The sequence below is a fragment of the Aricia agestis genome, chromosome 1 (genome assembly GCF_905147365.1).
Source record: "Aricia agestis chromosome 1, ilAriAges1.1, whole genome shotgun sequence".
In the NCBI taxonomy this organism is placed as follows: Eukaryota; Metazoa; Arthropoda; class Insecta; order Lepidoptera; family Lycaenidae; genus Aricia; species Aricia agestis.
In genome coordinates, this window is record NC_056406.1 from 15,621,912 (window position 1) to 15,644,655 (window position 22,744).

The window sequence follows — 22,744 nt, forward strand, 5'->3', positions numbered from 1 at the left end:
GTGGCAGTTGGGCATTGGTATTTACACAAATCTTCGAATTAAGAGAAAATGTTTAAATCCAAATTGTTCTAAATCGATTTTTATATTGCAGGTTGTTGATACGTTTGAAGAAGAATGGTCTGGAAGATCAGAGGATGGTAATGAGACGGCGAAGATTGTGGCCGGAGTCAGACGCAGCCGCACCTACACCACGTATATCTCCGGCCTGCGGATGGCCACGACCTACTCGTTCGAAGTTAGACCAGTTCGGAGAGACGCGAGGGATCTGGCTGATCCTCAGTCTATCGGCTCCAAAATTATCATCGTTCCTACGAAGGGCTGTAAGTATCTAAATTCTAAACTATCGAATACAATAAACAGTTGTGAACATTATTCTGCTTAATACTCTAATTACTCAAAAGCAACCACAAAGGCTTATGAGACACAACGACTACTACGCTAGACAAAACAAATTGATCTCCAAAATCCTTATATTTTTTTACAGTTTCTGCTCGCGCCACGCAGTGTTTGCCTCATGCCAGCGAGGTGGAAGTGTCGACAGGTCCATATTTCGGAGGTCGGATAGCCGTAGAGGCTGCAGATGGCGGTCCCGAGCGGTGCTCCTTGCAAGGCAACCCAAATAGCGCCCAAGATGCCTACATATTGAGGATAGACCACGAGAAGTGCGGTTCCGATGTTAACGATACGACAGTGGCCACATACGTCATCGTGCAAGAAAATCTGCCAATACTAACGCATAGCACGCGTCGGTAAGTGTACGGTAGACCATAATGCATAACAACCGTCACGAAGCATGCACATTGCACAATCGACGCTAATCTAAATCGAATATGCCCCTCTACACTTTGCGACCAACGTGAAGATTCCGCATTAACAAATAAACATATTATAAATTAACCAAATAAACATCTGCGTATTACAATCCAAACTCTACATAATATTATATTCTATTTTGAAAATTATTTTTTTCTAGATTTTTGGTGCTATGCACATACAAACCCGAGACGCTGACAGTGCGAGCTGGGATAAACCTGCCCAAAGCGAGTCCCGGCGACGTGTTGTCAGGATCAGCGGACGTCGTGGAGACATTTGATGAGGACTTAGAGACTAATCAACTGCAACCGGCCCGGTTAGAATCGAGAAAGGATGAATCGGAACAAAGTACGTTTTTTTAACCTAATTTTAAAGATAAAAATACTACTTAGGGTGAAGCCAAACCAGCGTTATTTTGTGAGTCGTGAGTTGCAGAATTTCGGTGCGTAAATTATTTTTCATACTAATCATGACTCACAAAATTACGCTCGTGTGAATGAAGTAGAAATTGTCTATGAAACTGAGTGCAGCAGAATTTCTGCCAACCGAAATTCTGCGACTCACGACTCACAAAATTACGCTCGTTTGGCTTTACCCTTACACCTCTACTTTACTAGCTCTACATGATGATGATGATGGGATTTCACGCGACTACGTCAACATACATAATACGCTTGCACGCATTAGTTACATTATCTATTTCTATAGAAATAGATAGTAAGTATAAGTACTTAGCTATAACATCTGCGTATAAATTTTCAGGTATGCTCGGGGAAGTGACATTAGTGATATTCCTGGTGGTCGCAGCCTTCGGCGGAGTCGCATTTCTCATCTGGAAAATGGTGCCACAAGACGCGGACGACGTGTCGATTGTGACGTCGTCGTCCCTTTCTAACAATAGCATATTCAGCAGGCGGAACAGGGACAGATTCTCCGACCGGAGTTCCGTATACTCGATAACTCTATCCGAGAAGAATGATGATACGCTTAAGAAAAGTGACAGCGACAACACTTCGGAGGCGTAAAGTGTGCAAATCTAAAATAGATTAAGGTCGTCACGATTGTTATTTTAAGATGCACGTCCAATTTGGATTGTTTATCACATGTGTGCCGGTTTCACCGAGTTTTACAAATGAATATTTTTGATTCCGACCAAATTGAGAACATTGATGGGTTAAACTAGAGAATAATTTCTAGAAGGGTGACTCTACATTGCGTTTGAGCTCGATGTAGGGTCACACTATTATATTGTTGCAATGACTGTACTATATAATATATGTAAATTGCATGTTATTAGTCCCGTTTTATATGGATTTATTTGTATTAATTGAATGTCAATTTTTATGTAGCCAACTATCAGAGAAGTTGATCCATAGGCAGATAGCGGACCTACGTATTTTGGTCGCGTTTTGTGAAACCCAGCCGACAAATGACGACTTACATTAAGTTGACAGAATCCGACCAAATGTCGTAGGTCCCTCAACGCCTATAAATCAATTCCTTTGGTGGTACCTACAGATCCTATTGCTGTGCAAATTGAACTTTGCAGCCTGCAGGCCAATTATTCCTGATTAAGACTGAATTTGATTTATGTCATTCAATATGAAACAATTAGTACTCTATTTATTGTGTTATATAGAAACAATGGATCCCTACAGTGCGCGCGGAACTAGTTGGCCGCGCCTTAGGTAGGGACAGGGGTGAGGGGACGGGTTGCTTGCTGCTGCCTGCTCGCAACGCACATGAGATTCGACAGTAACCACCAATCTCGAGATATAGTGAACAATAATTATTCAAGTATTGAAAATAATAAATTAAAGACAATTGATCAGTTTTATATTCTAAGCTAAAAACATACTTTTATTTTCTAAACTAAAAAACGTCGGCTTTCCGTTTTTAAAAAACGTATGCACTTTGAATATTATTTTCTTAGATTATCTTTTTATGGGCGGACTCATCTTGCTATGGCAATCTCTAGTGCGTTTTGTCTGAACTAGCCAGAACTGTCAAAATCAAGCGCGCCCGCCCCTCCGTCCCACCGCTCACATACCTAAGGCGCGGCCAACTGGTTCCGCGCGCACTATATACAAAAAAAATTGTTGTTCTGTAAGAGAAAAAAGTTTCTGTGATGTTACAACAAAATCTACATGGGTATTCTACATACATCGTTCGTACGATACAGGCGAACCAAATGTAAACATTAGTAGGTATGTAAGGCTTAATTTAAGACAACTAGTGAGTGTTAAAAGAAAAGTATAAAATTATTAATAGTTTTATTTAAACTTAATCTCACTTTCATTTAATAACGAGAATTGCTTTTCCATTGGTAGTTCGTTACCGATAAACTGTTTAACAATATCGTTTATTTCTTCGAGGGCTAGCTGCGCGTGCAATCGAAGAACAGAATCCTCATTTTCGTCTTTATACAGTTTGTTGAGCGTTCTGTATATGGGAAGTATGTTTTCCTTCAGTTCAATCAATGCATCCTTGCCTAGGCCTTTCAACAAACTCGTAATAATCATCACCGCTGCCCGCCGACATTCGACCGCCGGGTCCGACTCTATGATATTCCAAACGCAGAGTAGAATCTGTAAAAATGGTAACTATTTAATATTAAGTGCGGTCCAAAATTCGACCAAATAACGTTGGTCTGTCAACCAACTTCCCCGATGGTACATTATTCATCACTATTTGCTACATGTCTCTTTCACACGCACGCAATATATATGTCGCAGCCGACTGGTTTAAATAGCCGTTCAATCAAACAGTTAGCCCTTTGACTGAACAACGCCATTCAATCACACGTCTAGCTTTTTTTTTTGATTGAACGGCTATTTAAACCAGTCGGCTGCGACATATATAGCACCCTGCATTCATGCCCTAGCAATTTGTATATCAATTCGAGCTGTGAAAGATACGACGGATATGTTTAAAATCTATCATTAGCGGATTGATTGTTTCAATATTTATATTATAATTAAAAGACAATATTTTCGTCTTCCAGACCTCTGAACGTCCTAAGAATCGATGTTTAACTAGTTATCCTGGAATCTTTTTAGGGTTCCGTAGTCAACAAGGAACCCTTATAGTTTCGGTCTGTCCGTCTGTCTGTATGTCCGTTTGTCCGTCTCTCTGTCTACTGTTTTGCTCAGAGACTATAGGATCTACAAAGCTGTAATTCGGCATGAATACACATATTAATGATGCCGACAAAATGGTACATGAAATCTTAAATTTTTTTTATGGTACCTTCCCTACATTACACATCAAGCGGGGATGAATTTTTGTTTTCGCGTCCACCCCATCGTGTGGGGTGTCGTTGGATAGGTTTTTTAAAAATATTATGAGTATTTATAGATCATTTTCCGATTTAGGGATCCGTTTGTGAAATATTAAGTTTTAAAGTGGAAAAAATCGTTGAGTCCAGTGTCCTACCAGCTAAATGGTGACTTCTGGAAATGTGAAAAAATTCACGAGAGTACGAAATATGCTGAATTTTAAAGGAAAACTATCACGCCGGCTAAGAATACTTCATAAGTTATTGAGTTACAGTTGATCAACTAAAAAAAATGTATTCGGTGAAGTATAAAGGAACATTTCGTTCAAAATAATTTGAACGTAACTGAGATGCTATTGTTAAATATTAGTAGTGTGGAACACGTTATAAATGTACCATCGAGGAAATTGATTCCTAGGCAGTTGACGAACCTATGTGGTCGGCTTATGTCAATTCAATGATAGCTGTAATCGGTCAGAACTCAGATGGGTTTGACTTAACGCGATTAAATTACTTAGGTCCGCCATCTGCCTAGGAATCAACTTCTCTGATAGTACATTGGTTAACCATACAAACATTATCAAAAACTAGCGGCACTACGAAGCCCCTATATTCAGTGACGGATTAAGGCTACTTGATGCCCTAGGCAATCCATAACTGTGGGCCCCCCTATCTGTAGTATGTCAACTAGAATCGGTATTTAAACCTTTGCCGCTTAAAAACATTAGTTTTTTCCTAGAAACTTTTTTTGATGTGGTTTTTGGTGACGTGAGGGTGAGAGTGAGATGTGAACGTGCCCTAAGGACATATTATTTTTGTACTCCCTCTGGTGCCCCCTCAGACGTGATGCCCTAGGCAATTGCTTAATTTGGTTAAGGGTTAATCCGTCACTGCCTATATTGCGCATGGCCCGACACGCACTTGCCGGTTTTTTTATTTATGATAATGTTTTAGATATAATGCATAAATACCTCGTATATTATAGTTCCAATTCTATAGTGTAGCACCAAAGCAATTTCAGCTAAGTTCGATAACGCCGAAGCTCTGATGAGAGGGTCTTGGTCTCTGCATCCACATAGCATAGTGTTCAACAGGATATTTTTATGTACAATCGCCATTTCACCTGAAAAATAACGCTGACATTATATGTTTACCACTCTAATATACTGATAGTTAATGTATGCAATATTACAAGGTGATAAAGCATAGCATCCCTTGGGCCCAAGCAAATATATATACATATTTGCTTGGGCCCCTCCCCCCTATAATAAAGTATACATATATAAAAGAAAAAATGTTACAATTAACGTTGGGGGCCTGTTGTTGACCTTTTATTTCTTTATACGATAGTCGATCAAATGAGCAAACAAATGAACTGATTTAAAGCGACAACCGTCACCCTGCAACATAAGAATAAGATACTAACCAAGGCGTCTTGTCACTTTTACAATTATGTCTCCAATCTTCATCCTTAACTCAGCAATCTTATTTTCTTGATCCATTGTTTTCATGTTGTCTTCAATGGTCATCCCACAAAACTCCTCACACAATACCCCTATAACATCGTCAGTACAGTGTGTAGCCAGAGATGATATTCCATTGATTGCAGATAAATACAAATATGAATCACTATCTTTCAGTTGTTCCTAAAATAAATAAAAACTGAAGAAAACTTGTAACATTTATTACAACAAACACTTATTGTAGTAACTCTTAATCAGAGAATTCAACAACTACTTTTTAATTTTAGAAAATTTCTATGTTCATATTGACGACCTCTGTGGCTCTGTTGGTGGGCTGTTGGTAGCTCAAGCCGGGGGTCGCGGGTTCGAATCCCGCCGACGTAACAAAAAGTTTTCAAAGTTCCTGGGTCATGGATGTGTATTAAATATGTGTATCATATATAATAAAATTAGAGCGTCTGTGGCCTAATGGGTAAACCTTCGGTTCGCACTCCTAGAGGGTGACGGGTGGAGGCGTGTACCTATGAGATATTTTCTGATCTCAAGTACATAATATGGATGCTCGTACGGTGAAGGGAATCATCGTGAGGAAACCCGCACATAGTTGGTCCCAGACGTATTGACTAGTTTTCCTCTGGACTAGGCCGACTATTATGCGAGAAAGGCAACCATACCGACATATAAAAATCTTGTCCCAGGCACTACAGTATTTGAGGAGTGGTTACTTCACTCTGAAAAAAACTGTATAAATCATCCACAACGGATGTAAAGTTTTATATAATAAAAATCTTAAATATATGTATAGTATAATAATAGTATTAAATATATTTCCGTTGTCTGGTACCCACAACACAAGTCCTTCAAGTACTTACCACGGGGCCAGAATGACGTGGTTTGAAGTATTATTATCATATTATTATTTAAGTACTTACATAAAAATAAATTTTAATAATTTTACCTGAAAAAGACAAAATACAAAATGCCGTTTGGTTATTGTTTCTGGATCATTGGCGTCTATTAATTTAGTTAGTTCCATGACACCATGAGCTCTTACAGGAAGCAGGTCATCGTAAACATTCTCTAGTGCTTTTTGATATGCAGATTCCATCGGTTTCGGATATTCAGATAAAATCAACGACACTGTCTCCTTACACAAAATACTCAATAAATTTGATTGATTGCTAGCCATTTTTCTTAAAAATGGAAGCAATGTATGCAGTTTATCTTTAATATTGCTTGCTTTGTCAGTATTAGCTAAAATCGTGTTTAAGAGCACTAAGGCTACAGTGACACATTCATTGTTGCTCGAAAAAGCATTTTTGAGAATTAAATTTTCTACAAAGTCGACAACAACTACTGGGTTCGTTTTCAGTGTGCTCAAAACTTTTTTTGAGGAAGATATTTCTGACAAAATGTGTAAAATATTCATATACTGCTCATCAATACTGTTTACTAATATAGGTACATCTTCCAAAGTCATTAATGTTTCTCTATCACTTGCAATCTTCTTTTTGTCACTTAGATTCATAAATAAGTAAATTGTAGCTTGGAACAAATTAGAAACTACTGCATCATTATTTATTACATTAAAAAGTTCTATAAACATCTGTACAGCTTTATCTGTTGGATATTCCGTATCATCTGACACAAGTTTTATTGCCAGCCCTGCTTCATATGTTTCAACAAAAATATTGGTAGAACCTTCCATGCCAAGTCCAAAAAGAACTTGAACTATGATATCTTTGATCTCTTTTTGATCTAAACATTCGAGACCCTTTATAATGATTTCCTTTATTTTAACTTTTGTCTCCTCTTTGTTACATTTTAAGCTTAAGAAATATAGAACATATAGGTTACTTGACAGTAGTTTCAAATATGAATCAGACTTGCAAATGTTAATAGTGGAATGTAAAAGTTGCACATGATGCTCAATATCTTGAGGTGAGAGTATAATAGTCCCAGGTTGGTTGCACCTTTTGAGGAGCAAATCATAATTAAATGGCTTGAATGTAGCCACAGTTAGGTCCTTAACGAGGTCATTGTCACTATATTTTTCATATAAACTTAGAAGGCAGGAAGTGGCAGTAGTTAGATATTGAGCATTGTTCAAACTGAGTATCTGTTTTAGTTGGCCACAAATGTTAGCAATGTAATCATTTTCATTCAGATTACCATGCTTTGTGGAGACAATTCTACATATCATATCAATTTTCTTCCATTCTAGTCCAGTATCTAAGTTATGACATTCCAGAAAACATCTTATAAGACTGAGTAAGCCTCCTGGAGCAGTAAGCCTTTGACTCATCTCTTTAGCGATTACTCTTTTTGCAAATGCTGGTGGTTGTACATCAGTTACATTTTGGAGCACTAGTAACTCTTTCATTAGCATCGGTTGAAAACAGTTTTTGACCAAAAATTCATATTTACTTTTGTAGTCCTGTTTTTCTTCTATAAATTTGTTATACATTTTTTCAGTCATAACATAATTTGGGTAGGTACCGGGCTTTTTCAGCGGTGCAAATGCTAATTGTATAAGTGCAGCTAAATAGTCTGATAAATGAAATGTCAGTATTATATTTTTTAGCACTGGAATGTCATAGCTCCTATAAATGAAATTTGTACACCTTTTAAGAATTTCATACTTTGTTTCATCGTCCAAGTTGAGGGTCGGCAAATAATCTGCTGTGGCACATCTTTTGTTTAAGCTCACTCCCAATCCTGGTAGTAAGCAAGGACAAACTCCTAATGAAATTACAACTTGAAAACAGGTCCTTAACAGCTTTTGGTCCTTAACACTAACGAGAATATTGTCATTTCTTTTTATTTCACTTGCTAATTGATCGATTTCATTGATTATTTTATCCAAAAAATCAGACAATTGGGTGAAGGTTTTTAGGTTATCTTGCTCATTCTTGAGGATAGAAAAAATAGATCCTGTATTATCATCTGCAAGATCAAAGGTATACAATAATATTTAATAGGACTTAGAAGTTTATTTAATAGAAAACACTTTAAAACTACCTGTCCTTAAAAGTTTTTCCAAATTTGTAAAGAAAATTTTTATGTCACTCATTTCAAATTGGATTTTTACTTGAATAGCAATGAAAATGCAGAATTTAAGGAAGCTTTATGATTAAAAACTGTATGGGAAAACTTATTTAAATGAAAATTAATCCAAAAAATAAGAATACACTGCTAAACAGTAAAAACTAAAACGTAGTAATCACAGATTACTAGTATATATTTGTAGAGTAGTAATACGTTATACGTAGTATCTCTTCTTAGTCTGTGAACGTAGTGATAAGAACAGTGTTGCCAGAGCTGTATGTTCGAAAGTAACTTATTGTCATGCGATACTTTTCGCATTTTGAGGGGAAAAGTAACATTTCGTATTACTTATATAATATTTTAAATGCCGGGGGGGTATCCAGAATGCACGAAAACATACTATACATATAGAGATATAGAGATGAAGTGATTTTTTGGATTCCGTATAATTATTTTATTATTAAAATTATTTTTAAACCTATTAAAATGAAAATATAATAACATAAGCTCTTATACAAAAAAACACAATTTTTGCTCTATCACGGTACGGAACTCTTTATGAGCGAGTCAGACTCGTGGGCGGGGGCGCTGCTGATAAAGGAGAACTGTCAAAAATTTGTTTTTGTATGATGGCAGCGTTAGTTGCTTTTTTCGCTACGTTCATTCAAAGCATTGTCAGCTGTAAGTTGTAACGACAAAACTCAATAAAACTAAGTGTGTTTCGTTTTCGCATTTTTGGTTTCAAACATCTTTTTTTTTCAATTACCAAAAGTAACGTAAAAGTAACATCTGTAGTCATGTCATCTGTAGTCATGAATGTAACATGCAAGGGTCAAAAGTAACGTAAAATGTTACAAAAGTAACATTCTGGCAACGCTGGATAAGAAGTTACTCTATGGTGATAAGTGATTGTATCTTATACCGCATTTATACATTCGCACGAATAGCGAGGCGAATCACGAGGCGAATGGCGAACACGAATGTGTAAACAGTGCGCTCGCTATTCGCCTCGCTATTCGTGGCATTCGCGTTGAGAGCGGTTTTTCGGACGCGAATCAAAGGGCACGAATAGCGAATACGAACTTACTGTTTACACATTCGCCTGCATTCAGTTGACAGCTAGCGTGCGACCCTACAGGACGTGTGCAAAGCTGAACATACATATTTGACTTAAGTACACTGTACCTACTGAAAATAAGCCTATTTTTATATTCAATATAAAAATAGGCTTATATTATTTACTAGCTGTTGCCCGCGACTTCGTCCGCGTGGACTTCAGTTTATAGTACTTTATAGCGCGCGATGTCAACAAAATTGGTGTCAAAAGCTTTTATAAAAAAACCCTGGTACCCCTTAAATCAATACAGCTGTGCAGTGTGCACACAATAAGTATTTCATTTTTTTATATTAAACTTTATATTTTATGCCAAATTTTAAAGCTTATTTAGCCCTCCGATTACACAACTTTACCCATAAACTATTTATCATTGATAGATTTAAGGTTACGTCACTGCACAGATAAAGTACTGAGTTATTTAATACCGTAGAATAGATATAACAATCGAAACTTAAATGTAAGATGATACCACGTCTTATAGGAAGACTTTTGAGCAAGCGTCAGCGCGATGTAGAAGACGCACGGCGCCATCTATTATGAATTGTTGGAACTAACTTAATTTGAACAAATTTACGCATTTTCACCCCCTTACAACCCTTTTTTCCAGTAAAAAAAGTAGCCTATGTCCTTTCTCAGGCTTTAGACTATCTGTATACAAAATTTCATTACCATCGGTTCGGTAGTTTTGGCGTTTGGCGTGAAAGCGAGACTGACAGACAGACAGACAGACAGACAGACAAAGATACTTTCGCATTTATAATATTAGTATAGATTATGTGCACACTGCACAGCTCTTTTTGGGTATTTTGATTAATTAAGGGCCGCGCTACACCGGAATGGCAGCGGCGAGGCGAGCACTTTCAGCGCTGCCATTCCGGTGTAACGCGGCCCTAAGAGGGGTACCACTTACCAGGGTTTTAAAAAGTTTTTAAATTTGACACAAATTTTGTTGACACCGCGCGCTATAAACTAAAGTCCACGCGGACGAAGTCGCGGGCAACAGCTAGTTAGTTAATATTAACGTGTATAACAATCGAAAGAATCGTAAAACCTACATCAACATGGTACCACCTCTTATAGAAATACGCATGAGCAAGCAATAGCGCGATCTAGGGGACTCTTGGCGCCATCTGTTTTGAGTTTTTTGGAACTAAGTTAATTTAACCAAATTTACGCATTTTCACCCCCTTACAACCCCTTTTTCCAGTTAAAAAGTAGCCTATGTCCTTTCTCAAGCTTTAGACTATCTGTGTACAAAATTTCATTACAATCGGTTCAGTAGTTTTGGCGCTGTTGTTTTTGAATTTGATGTCTAAGTTGGTAGGTGAGTTATTAGTTAATAACGTGTATAACAATCGAAAGAATCGAAAAATCTAGCTCAATATGGTACCACCTCTTATAGAAATACGTATGAGCAAGCAATAGCGCGATCTAGGGGACTCTTGGCGCCATCTGTTTTAAGTTTTTGGAACTAAGTTAATTTGACCAAATTTACGCATTTTCACCCCCTTACAACCCCTTTTTCCAGTTAAAAAGTAGCCTATGTCCTTTCTCAGGCTTTAGACTATCTGTGTACAAAATTTCATTACTATCGGTTCAGTAGTTTTGGCGTGAAAGCGAGACAGACAGACAGACAGACAGAGATACTTTCGCATTTATAATATTAGTATAGATAATATTCTAACGTATTAAAAACTATAAACAAAAACATACTAACTAATAAGTATGATTAGTTCTATGTTACAATAAAGTAAAAAATAAAACGCCATCTGTTGAATCGTATTAGAACTAAAATGTTCATTCCATCGATATATTTCTGGATTTTTTATAATATTATACATAAAATATGTTTAAGATTTTTGAAATTTTATTTTAATACACATCCAAGACCCAGGAAAATTGAAAACTTTTTGTTCCGCCTGCGGGACTCGAACCCAGGACCCCCGGGATGAGCGCTGGCCACGCGCAATGCGAATTCATTTTCATCGAAATTTTCATGGAAATAAGATATTTTCCCACATCAAAATGTAGCCTATGTCCTTTCTCAGACTCTAGAATAACTGTATACAAAATTTCATTGCAATCGGTTCAGTAGTTTTGGCGTGAAAGCAAGACAGACAGACAGACAGACAGACAGACAGACAGACAGAGATACTTTCGCATTTATAATATTAGTATGGATTAAACATCATATTCTAACGTATTAAAAACTATAAACAAAAACATACTAACGTATGATTAGTTCTATGTTACAATAAAGTAAAAAATAAAACGCCATCTGTTGAATCGTATTAGAACTAAAATGTTCATTCCATCGATATATTTCTGGATTTTTTATAATATTATACATAAAATATGTTTAAGATTTTTGAAATTTTATTTTAATATACATCCAAGACCCAGGAAAATTGAAAAATTTTGTTCCGCCTGCGGGACTCGAACCCAGGACCCCCGGGATGAGCGCTGGCCACGCGCAATGCGAATTCATTTTCATCGAAATTTTCATGGAAATAAGATATTTTCCCACATCAAAATGTAGCCTATGTCCTTTCTCAGACTCTAGAATAACTGTATACAAAATTTCATTGCAATCGGTTCAGTAGTTTTGGCGTGAAAGCAAGACAGACAGACAGACAGACAGACAGACAGACAGACAGACAGAGATACTTTCGCATTTATAATATTAGTATGGATATATTCTATATATTATGTTATCATGTTATTATTATTATAACGTTAGTACAATGTTATTAGTTATTACACTCGTTTCTTTTCTTACTAATGCCATATACGTGGCATTAGTAAGTTATCATTGTGAAAACTTATAAGTCATAATTTAAGATTAAATTTTGTTTTTAAAGTATAATAAGTATTATATATATTAGTTTCGCATTTATGAGCGCGTAGCCCGCCGACAAACTACTATGCAGTTTGGCTAATATAATAAGGAAATATATTTTGGTTTTTAATAAATATTATTATTAGTATATTTTAGTATTATTATTATTATGTAATAAAAATGGAGTGGAGTGAAAGGTGAATTTTAGAATTCCTAGAATTTTACAAAAAGGAAGAGCTCATTTGGAACCCAAAATATCGCTATAATAAATTTCATATTTTTCATTCAACATTGCTATCATAATATGAACACGTCCTCCATGTTCGTGTACCGAATATCAAAATGAATATCAAAATAAATCACCCCACGAATGTGTGAACGGTAGTTCGCGACAAAGTTCGCGACAGCATTCGTATACGAATGTTTCGTCGAATCAACGTCGAATGACGAGGCGAATAGCGAACGCGAATGTATAAATGCAGTAACAGAATACAAATTTGAAATTACTCACGAGTCACGGAGGATTATATTTTGAGTAATTTGTATTCTGTGTTATATTCTCTTTGGTAAAAACACAGTTTATAACATAGACATAATAAATACTGGTTTATAATAAGTTTATGGTAAAAACAAAACAAAAACATGTCCTCCTTCTTGTTTTTTTTTTCATAATATGGCGCTCGGCTTTTTAACCATGGCCAGTGTCAGTCAAGTCTGTTCTTTTAGTAAAGTGGTAGACCCATAAAGTCAATACACCTAGCGGAATAGAAAAACAAAGGCCTGAGCAAGAGAGATGTCACTATCAGTAACACTGTGTGGTAAAAAGATACGTATGATACATGACAGCAGCACTCTTTTTTTGACGTAGTCGGCACGTGCCACACGTTGACAATTTAATCTCATAGAAATCATGTTCAATCATGCTTGTGTAAGTGTCAGCGTTGCCAGACGTCCCGATTTTGGCGGAACGTCCCGATTTTTTTATCAAAATTAAATGTCCCGCGCGGTACAGGCTCAGTCCCGCTTTTCGGGGAAAGCCCGAACGTACGTGCAATTTGCTGAGAAAGAAAGGTGCACAATGAAGATAACACTGTGGGAAGTAGAGGTGTGGATTTTCTTTGGCTACTTTAGCTATCTATTGTCACGTAAACGCAAATAAAAAAAAACAAAAAACTTTTGATTTTATACCTTTTTTAACTTGTCCCGCTTTTGACTGAAAAATCCCGCTTTTTCACTCAAAAAGTTCCAAAGTCCCGACTTGGCGTCCTAAGGCACACTGCTCTCAGAAGAGCGAACTCACTCATTTCGAGGGTGACACATTTCCGCGCTGACGATTGTATGGAATGCCTTTTCTAACTTTCTAATTCTATGCTTATATCCATTTCTTTCGTTTTTCAATAAGCCATGAATACTTTTGGCAGGAAAATAGTAAAATTTTAGATCGTCCGATTTGCCTTTATTTTTCTTGTATGTATTAGAACATCCGGGAATACAACAATGCTTGAAAATACTCAAATTTCTCAAGAAATCCTTTAATTTTCCGTAGCTTGACTTGAGCTTGTCAATAAAATTTTCGTAAAAGTTTCGGCTACTCGTCACTAGTGGCATTGTCATCGCTCTGCACGGTCCCTATATAACCATGGCCAGTGTCAAGTATCATAAATGGCGGGAAAACATTGTTGCATACAATTATTTTCAGCATCGTTTCAATATCGTCAAGTCAAAAGTCTAGTCAAAGTTGAAATAAAAAGTCAATACAGTCAAGGAGTCAAGTCGGTCGATTCAGTAAAGTGGTAGACGCTTTACTGAAACTTTCGATGGAGTTTTGGAGGGAACACAAAATAGCTTGTTTCTGGATATTGCATAACTTTCCTACACTTGTGCACGATAACGAATATCTAATAGTTAATATTCTACCAATATTACACATTAAAACCCCATTAACACAATTTTAGGAAAATAAAACAAAAACACAACATCACTCTTTCACATTCCCGACAAAACACCCACAGATTAGTTATAATAATATGTACCGTACTATAGTGACAATTATACATCCCTAACGGCCGTTCCCAATATTTGAGGTATCTCTGGTTTTGCCCTACTAGAGATAGGAATAACAGGTTTATGGGAATAACTCACAATTGACATTAGAGACATATTAGTAGGGGAGGTAGTGCTATAGTTTGCTAAGTCATTTCATACCGACCAAATTTTTGTCCAGCGGTAGCTTAATATTTATCAATCAATATAATCAGCGTCAGTCGCCGCACCCGTGGTGGGATGTTAACTGAGAGTATTTCAAAGTTGTAAAAAAATAATTGCGAAAAGTGATTTTATACCGAATGAAAATTTTATGGATGATTATTGAGATCATGCTTAACCAAAAATGCACCGTCAGCCGTATCGCAGACGGGGGATTCAACGTCAGTCGCGTTACTTAACTATGTTAAAAATTTTTGAATATAAAGTCATTTCATACCGTACAAAATTTATACAGGTGAATGTTGATACCTTTTTAATAATAAAGACCACCGTCAGTCGTTAATATGCGGGTGGAAAGCCCGTCAGCCAGCGATATAAGCTATAACCAATATAGCCCTACTTCGCGCTCAATGTATCCTAGGGCGTCGCGTAGACAACATTTCCACCTGCAAATATTCAGCTGACGGCGATTTTCGTTTGAATTAAAAATAAAATTGTCTCACATAGCAATTTTAAGTAATTAATTCGATAGTCAATATTTGTGAAGAATTATATACATTTTACTTTAAAAGCGCCATCTGTTGTTATATACTAAAACTAAAATAGCACCTACCGAACCTAAACGTGTATAATCTAGATATGAACCTTTATTGGGTGCGAATTGATATCTTTTTAATGTCAATTCAATACGATTTCCAACAACAACTTTGAGATACTCTCAATTTTTATTCCACCCATACTGGAGTAGCTGACGATCAAAACTCTTATGTATTAAGAGCTCACCTGACTCTAAAAATCAAACATCGTCCTTCTCTCTTCACACTCACGCCCGTCTCTCATATTCCAGGTGAAAAAGGACAGCGCGTAATCATCGCCAAGTTAGTTTTACTTGAATAAAAGACGAACTATAATGATTATGAAAAAAGTGTTTTGAGCAAATTTAGGTTTTATCAATACCTTTTTAGATATTGAAATATATTAAAGAAAAGACAGCAAACTTCGAAGATCCAAGCAAAAATGTGTCTAAAACAAGGTTTTTTGTAAAAAAGAAACTATCGAGCATTTTTTGAGTAATCGTGTTTTCGTCTTGAGCATTTAATCTTTATGAACTGAAGTTACTTATGTCAAAAAATCAGTTTTCTAGACCTTACAGATTTTGAGATCTAGGTTAAAGAATGTAGTCAAGTTAAAGTCATATGGGCTCTTAATAGAATAGTATTATTGTTAAGATTTTCGCTTGGTATGAAATGACTTTTTAAAATGAGCGCGACCTCCCCTACTATATATTTTATGTCAATTGTGAGTTATTCCTATCTCTAGTAGGGCAAAACCAGAGATAGATCAAATATTGGGAACGGCCGTAAATAGAATTCTTTGGGGTCTACACATAAACTATAAAGTTAATATACCTACTACCTAGCGGAATAGAGCAGCAATCTCGAGCTGTCAAACGAAACCGAAATTGGTTTCATCTGTGTGTAAAAATATGTGTACGTATACACTTACCAGCGTTGCCAGATTTTTTTGATATACTGATGGATGCTACTAATTATTTTTTCAGATATTTTCTTAGATAACTAGATTTAAAGCTTTATACATTTTTATTCACGCTTTCGTTCTTTGTTTACGGTAAGAAACTCATCCATACTCAATATTATAAATGTGAAAGTGTGTCTGTCTGTTAGCACTTCACGCCCAAACCGCAAAACCAATTTTGCTGAAATTTGGTATGAATTTACTTTGAGCCCCGGGAAAGGACATAGGATACTTTTTATCCCGGGAAGATAAAAAGTATCCTATGTCCGGTACGGTTCTCGCGCTATAAATTATTCTTGGCGCAACGGAGTTACGGGCGTTATCTAGTATTTTACTTTAATCCTACGATCGCGGATTCTTGGAAATCTGTTGTTGTTCTCGCGGCCGCATGTGGTCAATTGAGAGTGTAAGTATTAAATCATTATATAGTCTAAAATATAAAAAAAATCACATAATCTAGCCGTGGTCAAAGCAATGGGTCAAAGAGAATGCGAAGCCAAAGTCACTCACAAGTTACTTCTTTTACTCGCATCGTGTCGCTGCTGTCGAATTACGACGCCCTCTATAGTTTCTGGTGTTTGCACTGATGAGGTACACTAGTTAAAAATAGTGACAGACAAAAGTTGTAAAGATGGTATCGAGTGAATCGCAGAGGTTGATGAAATAAAAGCATTTATTTTAGTGAACTTGTTTTATTTTATTAATCCACAAGTATTTTCAATAATTATTATAAGTATTTTTGCATCTTCATTATTTTATTGCAATATTTATCAAGTTTTTACTTTCTATGCTGATGGATGCTACTAATTACTTTTTCAGATATTTTTTTAGATAACTAGATAAGCTTTAAACATTTTTATTGACGCTTTCGTTCTTTGTTTACGGTTAGAAACTCATCCATACTCAATATTATAAATGCGAAAGTGTAGACGTCTGTTAGCACTTCACGCCCAAACCGCTGAACCAATTTTGCTGAAATTTGGTATGGGTTTACTTTGAGCCCCGGGAAAGGACATAGGATACTTTTTATTCCGGGAAAATGTACGGTTCTCGCGCGATAAATGATTTTTGGCGCAACGGAGTTGCGGGCGTCGTCTAGTCTTTTACTTTAATCCTTTGATCGCGGATTCTTGGAAATCTGTTGTTGTTCTCGCGGCCACGTGTGGCAACTTGGGAGTGTAAGTATTAAATCATTTTATAGTCTAAAACATATAAAAATCACTTATAAACTAGCCGGGGTCAAAGAGAATGCGAAGCCAAAGTCACTCACAAGTTACTTCTTTTACTCGCATCGTGTCGCTGCTGTCGAATTACGACGCCCTCTATAGTTTCTGCACGGTCCCTATAGCCGAAGTGCCATAATAAGAAAAAAAAAACTGTGGTATTGTCATATTTTGTCAAGCGGATAGCAAATTGGCAAAACTCAATTGTTGGCAACTCACGGAGCTATAACCATTAAAAAAGAAGAAGAAGAAGATTCGAACAATTTTACTGAATTATACGCTATCATCAAAATAGAAACCGCTTACTTATTTTTCAAGTTAATACAAAACCTATATTCTTTTATTTACTACGTAGATTAAAGTTTCAAAATGTTGATAAAAGTTAAGGTGAGTACTTAGGAAACATGCAGAGTAAATACCTTAAAATTTCTTTGTATTCGCAGGTAGAATAATAACCTCTTATTTCAGACTTTAACGGGCAAGGAAATCGAAATAGATATAGAGCCTACTGACAAAGTCGAACGTATAAAAGAAAGGGTTGAAGAAAAAGAAGGCATTCCACCACAACAACAGCGGTTAATCTTTTCCGGAAAACAAATGTAAGTGTCCTGTGTTTTTACAATAATACTAAGTATATCATAATGATTAGCTCTTATTTTAAAGTCCTTCTGTCTGTCTATAATCTAAACGCACCTAAGAATCTGAAAAAGCAGTAAATTAATTTTGATTTAGTTTGTACCTAGGTACAAAAATACTATAATCATGTATTCAAAGCTAGTTAAAAATAAATAATTATATTGCATCATGCTAGTGAGCTTTATAGGGAATGAACATTATTACCTCGATTGTGGGAAATGCAGATACAATAGGTTTTCACAATAGGAAGAAACTGTTCAAAGCAGTAAGTAACTTTTTGCACAATTTTGTAATTTTTATACTTTTTTTTGTTGTTATTTCTTTTGTTTTTTTGTTTCTTTTATGTCTTTTCTTTTTTGTGTATGCAAATAAAGAATTTATTATTATTATTAATATTGTTTTCAATTGTTATGTGACAGCGAGTACTGCTTGGGAATTCATGGGTTAACAGTCATAAAGTTTGTAAAAATGTTACTTGGGTATATTGATAATAATTATGAGTGACTGTGTGAAATCATCCTTTGTAACCCAAGATACACATATAGAAAAAAATAATTTGCAAATTAATTTGATTATTTGTTAACCATCAATCCTCAAGCGGCACCCGGCCGCCACATATGAATTGAAAATCGATTGTCTGCTATTCCCACAATCAAGATATTAATGATTTATTGATAATCCTCAGCTTCTAAGAAGTAAAAAGTGTTATTTAAATAGTTGACTAATTTAATTTAATACATTTCAGGAATGATGAAAAGACAGCTCAAGACTACAAAGTACAAGGTGGCTCCGTACTTCATCTGGTGTTAGCCTTGAGAGGTGGCGAGTGATCTTTGTGATTTAATTATCTCATATTTTGTAATATTATTTTTCATTATGTATAAATTATAATCTTAAACATAATAGTAATTAATTACTTACCAACAGCATAGCAATCGGGAATCATAAACACTATAATATCATGGTGATGATAATAACATAGCATTTGGTGATAAGATTATTTATTTTATAATCAAGTATTTCTTCATTAGAAACCAACAAGGCAGTAGTCTAGTGATCATAAATGAATGGATATCATTATCTTTCTCATGTCTTGTAAGTTGAAGGGTATTTTTTAAAATTTTGATTTTTTTGAAACCTGCTTCACCAACAGAAGAAAGTGGGATATTGTAATAAGAATATTTGAGCAAAAAATTTATTACACCCATAATATTACATTTACATCAGGTATTCACACATTACAAAAATTTATTTGCACAAAAATATCTTTGGTTTACCAAACAAACTCAACATCAATAATATCTAAACAACTTTATATCTACAACAAAAGTATTTATAATACAATACTAGAAATACATCTTTTTTAATATCAAGCAATGGATATTTTAAAGCTAATCAATGTTACACATAATATGAAAAAGCATTATAATTTTGAGCTTTTCAATTTTATATAATTGTAGGATGTCATTCTTTCATGCAATTTAAACTGCTAATCAAAATATATCAATATATTTTGAACACAATATTTTTCATGACTATTTTCTATGCGCCCAAAAATTGACACATTACAGTATTTAAAACTTGTGTTTTACAATGCCATCCTTTCGTTTTGTAATTATCCTTTGGTTAAATTTTGATAAATGTTGAACATTTGGGACGGAGTTCTTTCTAATTAAAATATAAAGGTGGTGAAGAATAATGTCGAGGATACAATTACATAATTTGATGTTAATCATTCCAAACAATTTTTTTAATAAAGATTTTGTTGGGCAAATCCAGAAAAGACTATTGGAAAGTTGCTAGAAGACTGATTTCTATAATATTTTTTCTGAACATATATGATATAACTTTTGTCAATGTGTATAAGAATGTAGATAAAATAATTATTATTTCACAATTATTATTAGCAAAATGTAAAATGAATGTTTCAAGAATTACCCTCATTTCGTACGAAAATTTGTACTGCTTTCAAAAGTATTACCGCAAGTTTAAATCGGTAAAACGGTAAAAATAAGAATTTTTAAAACCTTAATTATTATTTTATGATTGAGCTCTAAATAGCTTGATGTTTGGCACGACATGTTTACATTGACACATACTAATACTAGTAATTAATCATAAATAACATACTTCTAAAGATAAAACTTGTTCACATTTCATGCAATTTTGTTCTTTTATCACGTCTTCATTTAAATTTCGAGTAAGTACAATTACATACTTAAAACTTTAAATTTTATAAAAGTTTTAATAAGTTAATGTGCTCAAAAAGTATTTTTTTACAGACTATTAAATCTCACTTATCAGGACTAAAATTAATTGAGTTAAGGTTTAATTAACTATACGAGATCCATGGTGTGTTGCTGCGATTTGTATCATCTGAAAAAAAAAATTAAACATTAAATCAAAAGTATATTTGGTTTACACAAGCCTTGCATTGGAAATAAACTGGTTTGCAAGCAAAACTTGTTGATGCTTTGTTATGAATTGCCAATAATTGTCATTTAGTACTAGGAGACAATCATAACAAAGGTAACTGGACAATCATTAGTGCGAAGTCGGATAGACTTCTCATTGAAAATAATTCTGATGCTTTGTGGCGGGTGCGGTGCAGACTGCAGCACACAAGTGTGCACCTTAAATATTGACTCTTCAATTACCATCAAATCTTCAACCATCCGAGAGCGCAGGTGTGACCCAGCCGTACTTGTCGTGCGTTTTAACGAGCGATCTGAACGCCTCCTCCGCCCGTCGCCTGGAGAACTCGCGGGAGGAGCGCGGCGGGGCGCGCGCCACCCGCCCCTGACCCTTCACCACTGACGCCGCGAACTGCATCACGACTGCCTCCACCGTGTACGCTGAAGCCCAACCCCTCGGCGTCAGTAGCTCCATACATATGGCTCCACCTGGAATCGTGATTTATGTTTCCAGTTCGGACAACGTTATTCATATTATACAGCTTCAAGCTGATTTTATTATCACACAGACCGCTCGCTGATTGTTGGCGCCGACACTGAAGTAATACCAGCGCTGACCTCTACGCGTCTCATTTAAAACCGTTTCCAAGAATTTCATACTTGGGCCATCAACGCTGACGGTCAGCGCGACCCTAAAATCAGCCATAAATGTAAAGTACCCTGTATTGACTCTTAATTTATATAATAAGTATGTGAAAAAGATCAAATCGGCCTTCAAAGAGATGCCTAATACAACGAAACTGTCGGCGACCGGCCGACCGTACCCGGCTCCGGAGGTTTTATTCCGTACGATCATTCTATCATAGTAACGTAGCTAATAAGAAAATGCGTGGGCCTTAAGAGGATACCACAGCAGCTAGAGAAATGAAAAAAAAGTACGTGTAATATCTATAGCTGTCTCCCTTACCTCAAGCCTATACCGCAGAACGCGATAGAGACAACTGCAGAAAATCCAGAAAATCAACGATTCGTTGTCCCCTGATTCCTTCTCCAAAACTTAACCGATTTAAGTACTTTTTTCATTAAAGATTAAAAAAAGGCTTGAGCTGTGTTCCTATGTTTTGCTTTTTTTGTATAATCTATCCAAATCTGTTTTCTGGACGTTTGAACACAGTGGAAAATCTGGCCATTTTTTTGGGTTTTTGAACGTTCATATCTTATTTAATAATTAAATTATGAAAAAAAGGAAAACATAGGGACATTGTATTAGTGGCCGTAGATATTCAGGAAAAAAATTATAACTCTACTAGCATTATCCAGGGAGGAAACAGGGGACAGCGTTTGTATGGGAAAAATGGCGGTGTGGAATCCTCTTAACGTTAATATTATACCAACCTTCCATTACGAAACCTTTTTCTATTCTCGGTTCGATGACTCGCATGAAAGGCGGCGCGAAGGGGAAGTTCTCCGGGAATATGAGATGTAGCAGGATGTTGGGGATGTTCAGCTCGCGCAGATCCGCCGCTAAATCGCTCTCGGGATCAATTTTATGAAGCCGCACGTGCCACTCGAATAAATTGTCGTTTACGAGCTCCACCTACGGACAACATTCACATTTAATGCGGATAAAGCTGTTGTAGGTTTCATCCCGTACGTTTGAAGTTCTATTTTCGCTTGCGTTGAGTCTTAACGAATAAAGCTGAAATTCGATTTTAGAAGGAAGGAAGGATCATCAGCTGACAGCTATTCGAGAATCGGGAATATGAAATACATTCTTACAACTTTCGTAATAGGATCTAAATTCTAAGTAAAGCCAATGCCTAAAGTTCTAACTTCTGGTGTTAACTTTTAGTAGGCAGTTAATGCTCTCTCGAGCATGTGAATTTTTGGTGAAACCGCTTGTTGGCAGCGAAAAGTTTAGCTAAATGGTAACATTGGCATGGTATTAGATTTTTTACTTCTTTAGAAAAGCTTGTTTTGTATATTTACTTGTATAAATTAATTTATTATCTATGAGACTCCACTGTCTCTTGTATTAAAGATGTTTAAAAAAAAAACGTTTCAGTACCTAAAGCAGTGGTCCCCAACCTTTTTTTCATACGGGCCACAAACATGTTTTGGTCTTGGTGTATGTCGTCGCGGGCCGCAACAATTTTTTAGTGTTAAAAAATAA

General features: G+C 35.8%; 4 protein-coding genes across 4 annotated transcripts in view; 2 read left to right on the plus strand and 2 right to left on the minus strand.

Moving 5' to 3' along the window:
- Positions 1 to 3,069, plus strand: part of LOC121726657 — a 25,187-nt gene extending 22,118 nt beyond the window's left edge. The window contains exons 3-6 of the mRNA XM_042114110.1: positions 92 to 320; positions 485 to 749; positions 974 to 1,161; positions 1,576 to 3,069. Coding sequence (XP_041970044.1) covers positions 92 to 320; positions 485 to 749; positions 974 to 1,161; positions 1,576 to 1,838 — 945 coding nt within the window. The 3' untranslated portion in view covers positions 1,839 to 3,069. The remainder of the gene's footprint in view (positions 1 to 91; positions 321 to 484; positions 750 to 973; positions 1,162 to 1,575) is intronic.
- LOC121726647 (transport and Golgi organization protein 6 homolog) lies at positions 3,070 to 8,720 on the minus strand. The gene is made up of 5 exons (XM_042114099.1): positions 8,575 to 8,720; positions 6,512 to 8,499; positions 5,517 to 5,736; positions 5,062 to 5,213; positions 3,070 to 3,401 (listed from the first exon to the last, which is right to left on the minus strand). Exons 1-5 carry the CDS (start codon positions 8,624 to 8,626, stop codon positions 3,087 to 3,089), a joined length of 2,727 nt encoding a protein of 908 aa, XP_041970033.1. The 5' UTR covers positions 8,627 to 8,720; the 3' UTR covers positions 3,070 to 3,086.
- Positions 8,721 to 17,755: 9,035 nt separating this feature from the next.
- LOC121725334 (NEDD8) lies at positions 17,756 to 19,055 on the plus strand. The gene is made up of 3 exons (XM_042112230.1): positions 17,756 to 17,908; positions 17,990 to 18,120; positions 18,903 to 19,055. The coding sequence occupies exons 1-3, from the start codon at positions 17,891 to 17,893 to the stop codon at positions 18,985 to 18,987; spliced, it is 234 nt and encodes a 77-aa protein (XP_041968164.1). The 5' UTR covers positions 17,756 to 17,890; the 3' UTR covers positions 18,988 to 19,055.
- Positions 19,056 to 19,540: 485 nt separating this feature from the next.
- Positions 19,541 to 22,744, minus strand: part of LOC121725324 (ubiquitin-conjugating enzyme E2Q-like protein 1) — a 31,210-nt gene continuing 28,006 nt past the window's right edge. The window contains exons 4-6 of the mRNA XM_042112220.1: positions 21,967 to 22,168; positions 20,815 to 21,060; positions 19,541 to 20,533 (exon numbers count right to left, since the gene is read on the minus strand). Coding sequence (XP_041968154.1) covers positions 20,825 to 21,060; positions 21,967 to 22,168 — 438 coding nt within the window. The 3' untranslated portion in view covers positions 19,541 to 20,533; positions 20,815 to 20,824. The remainder of the gene's footprint in view (positions 20,534 to 20,814; positions 21,061 to 21,966; positions 22,169 to 22,744) is intronic.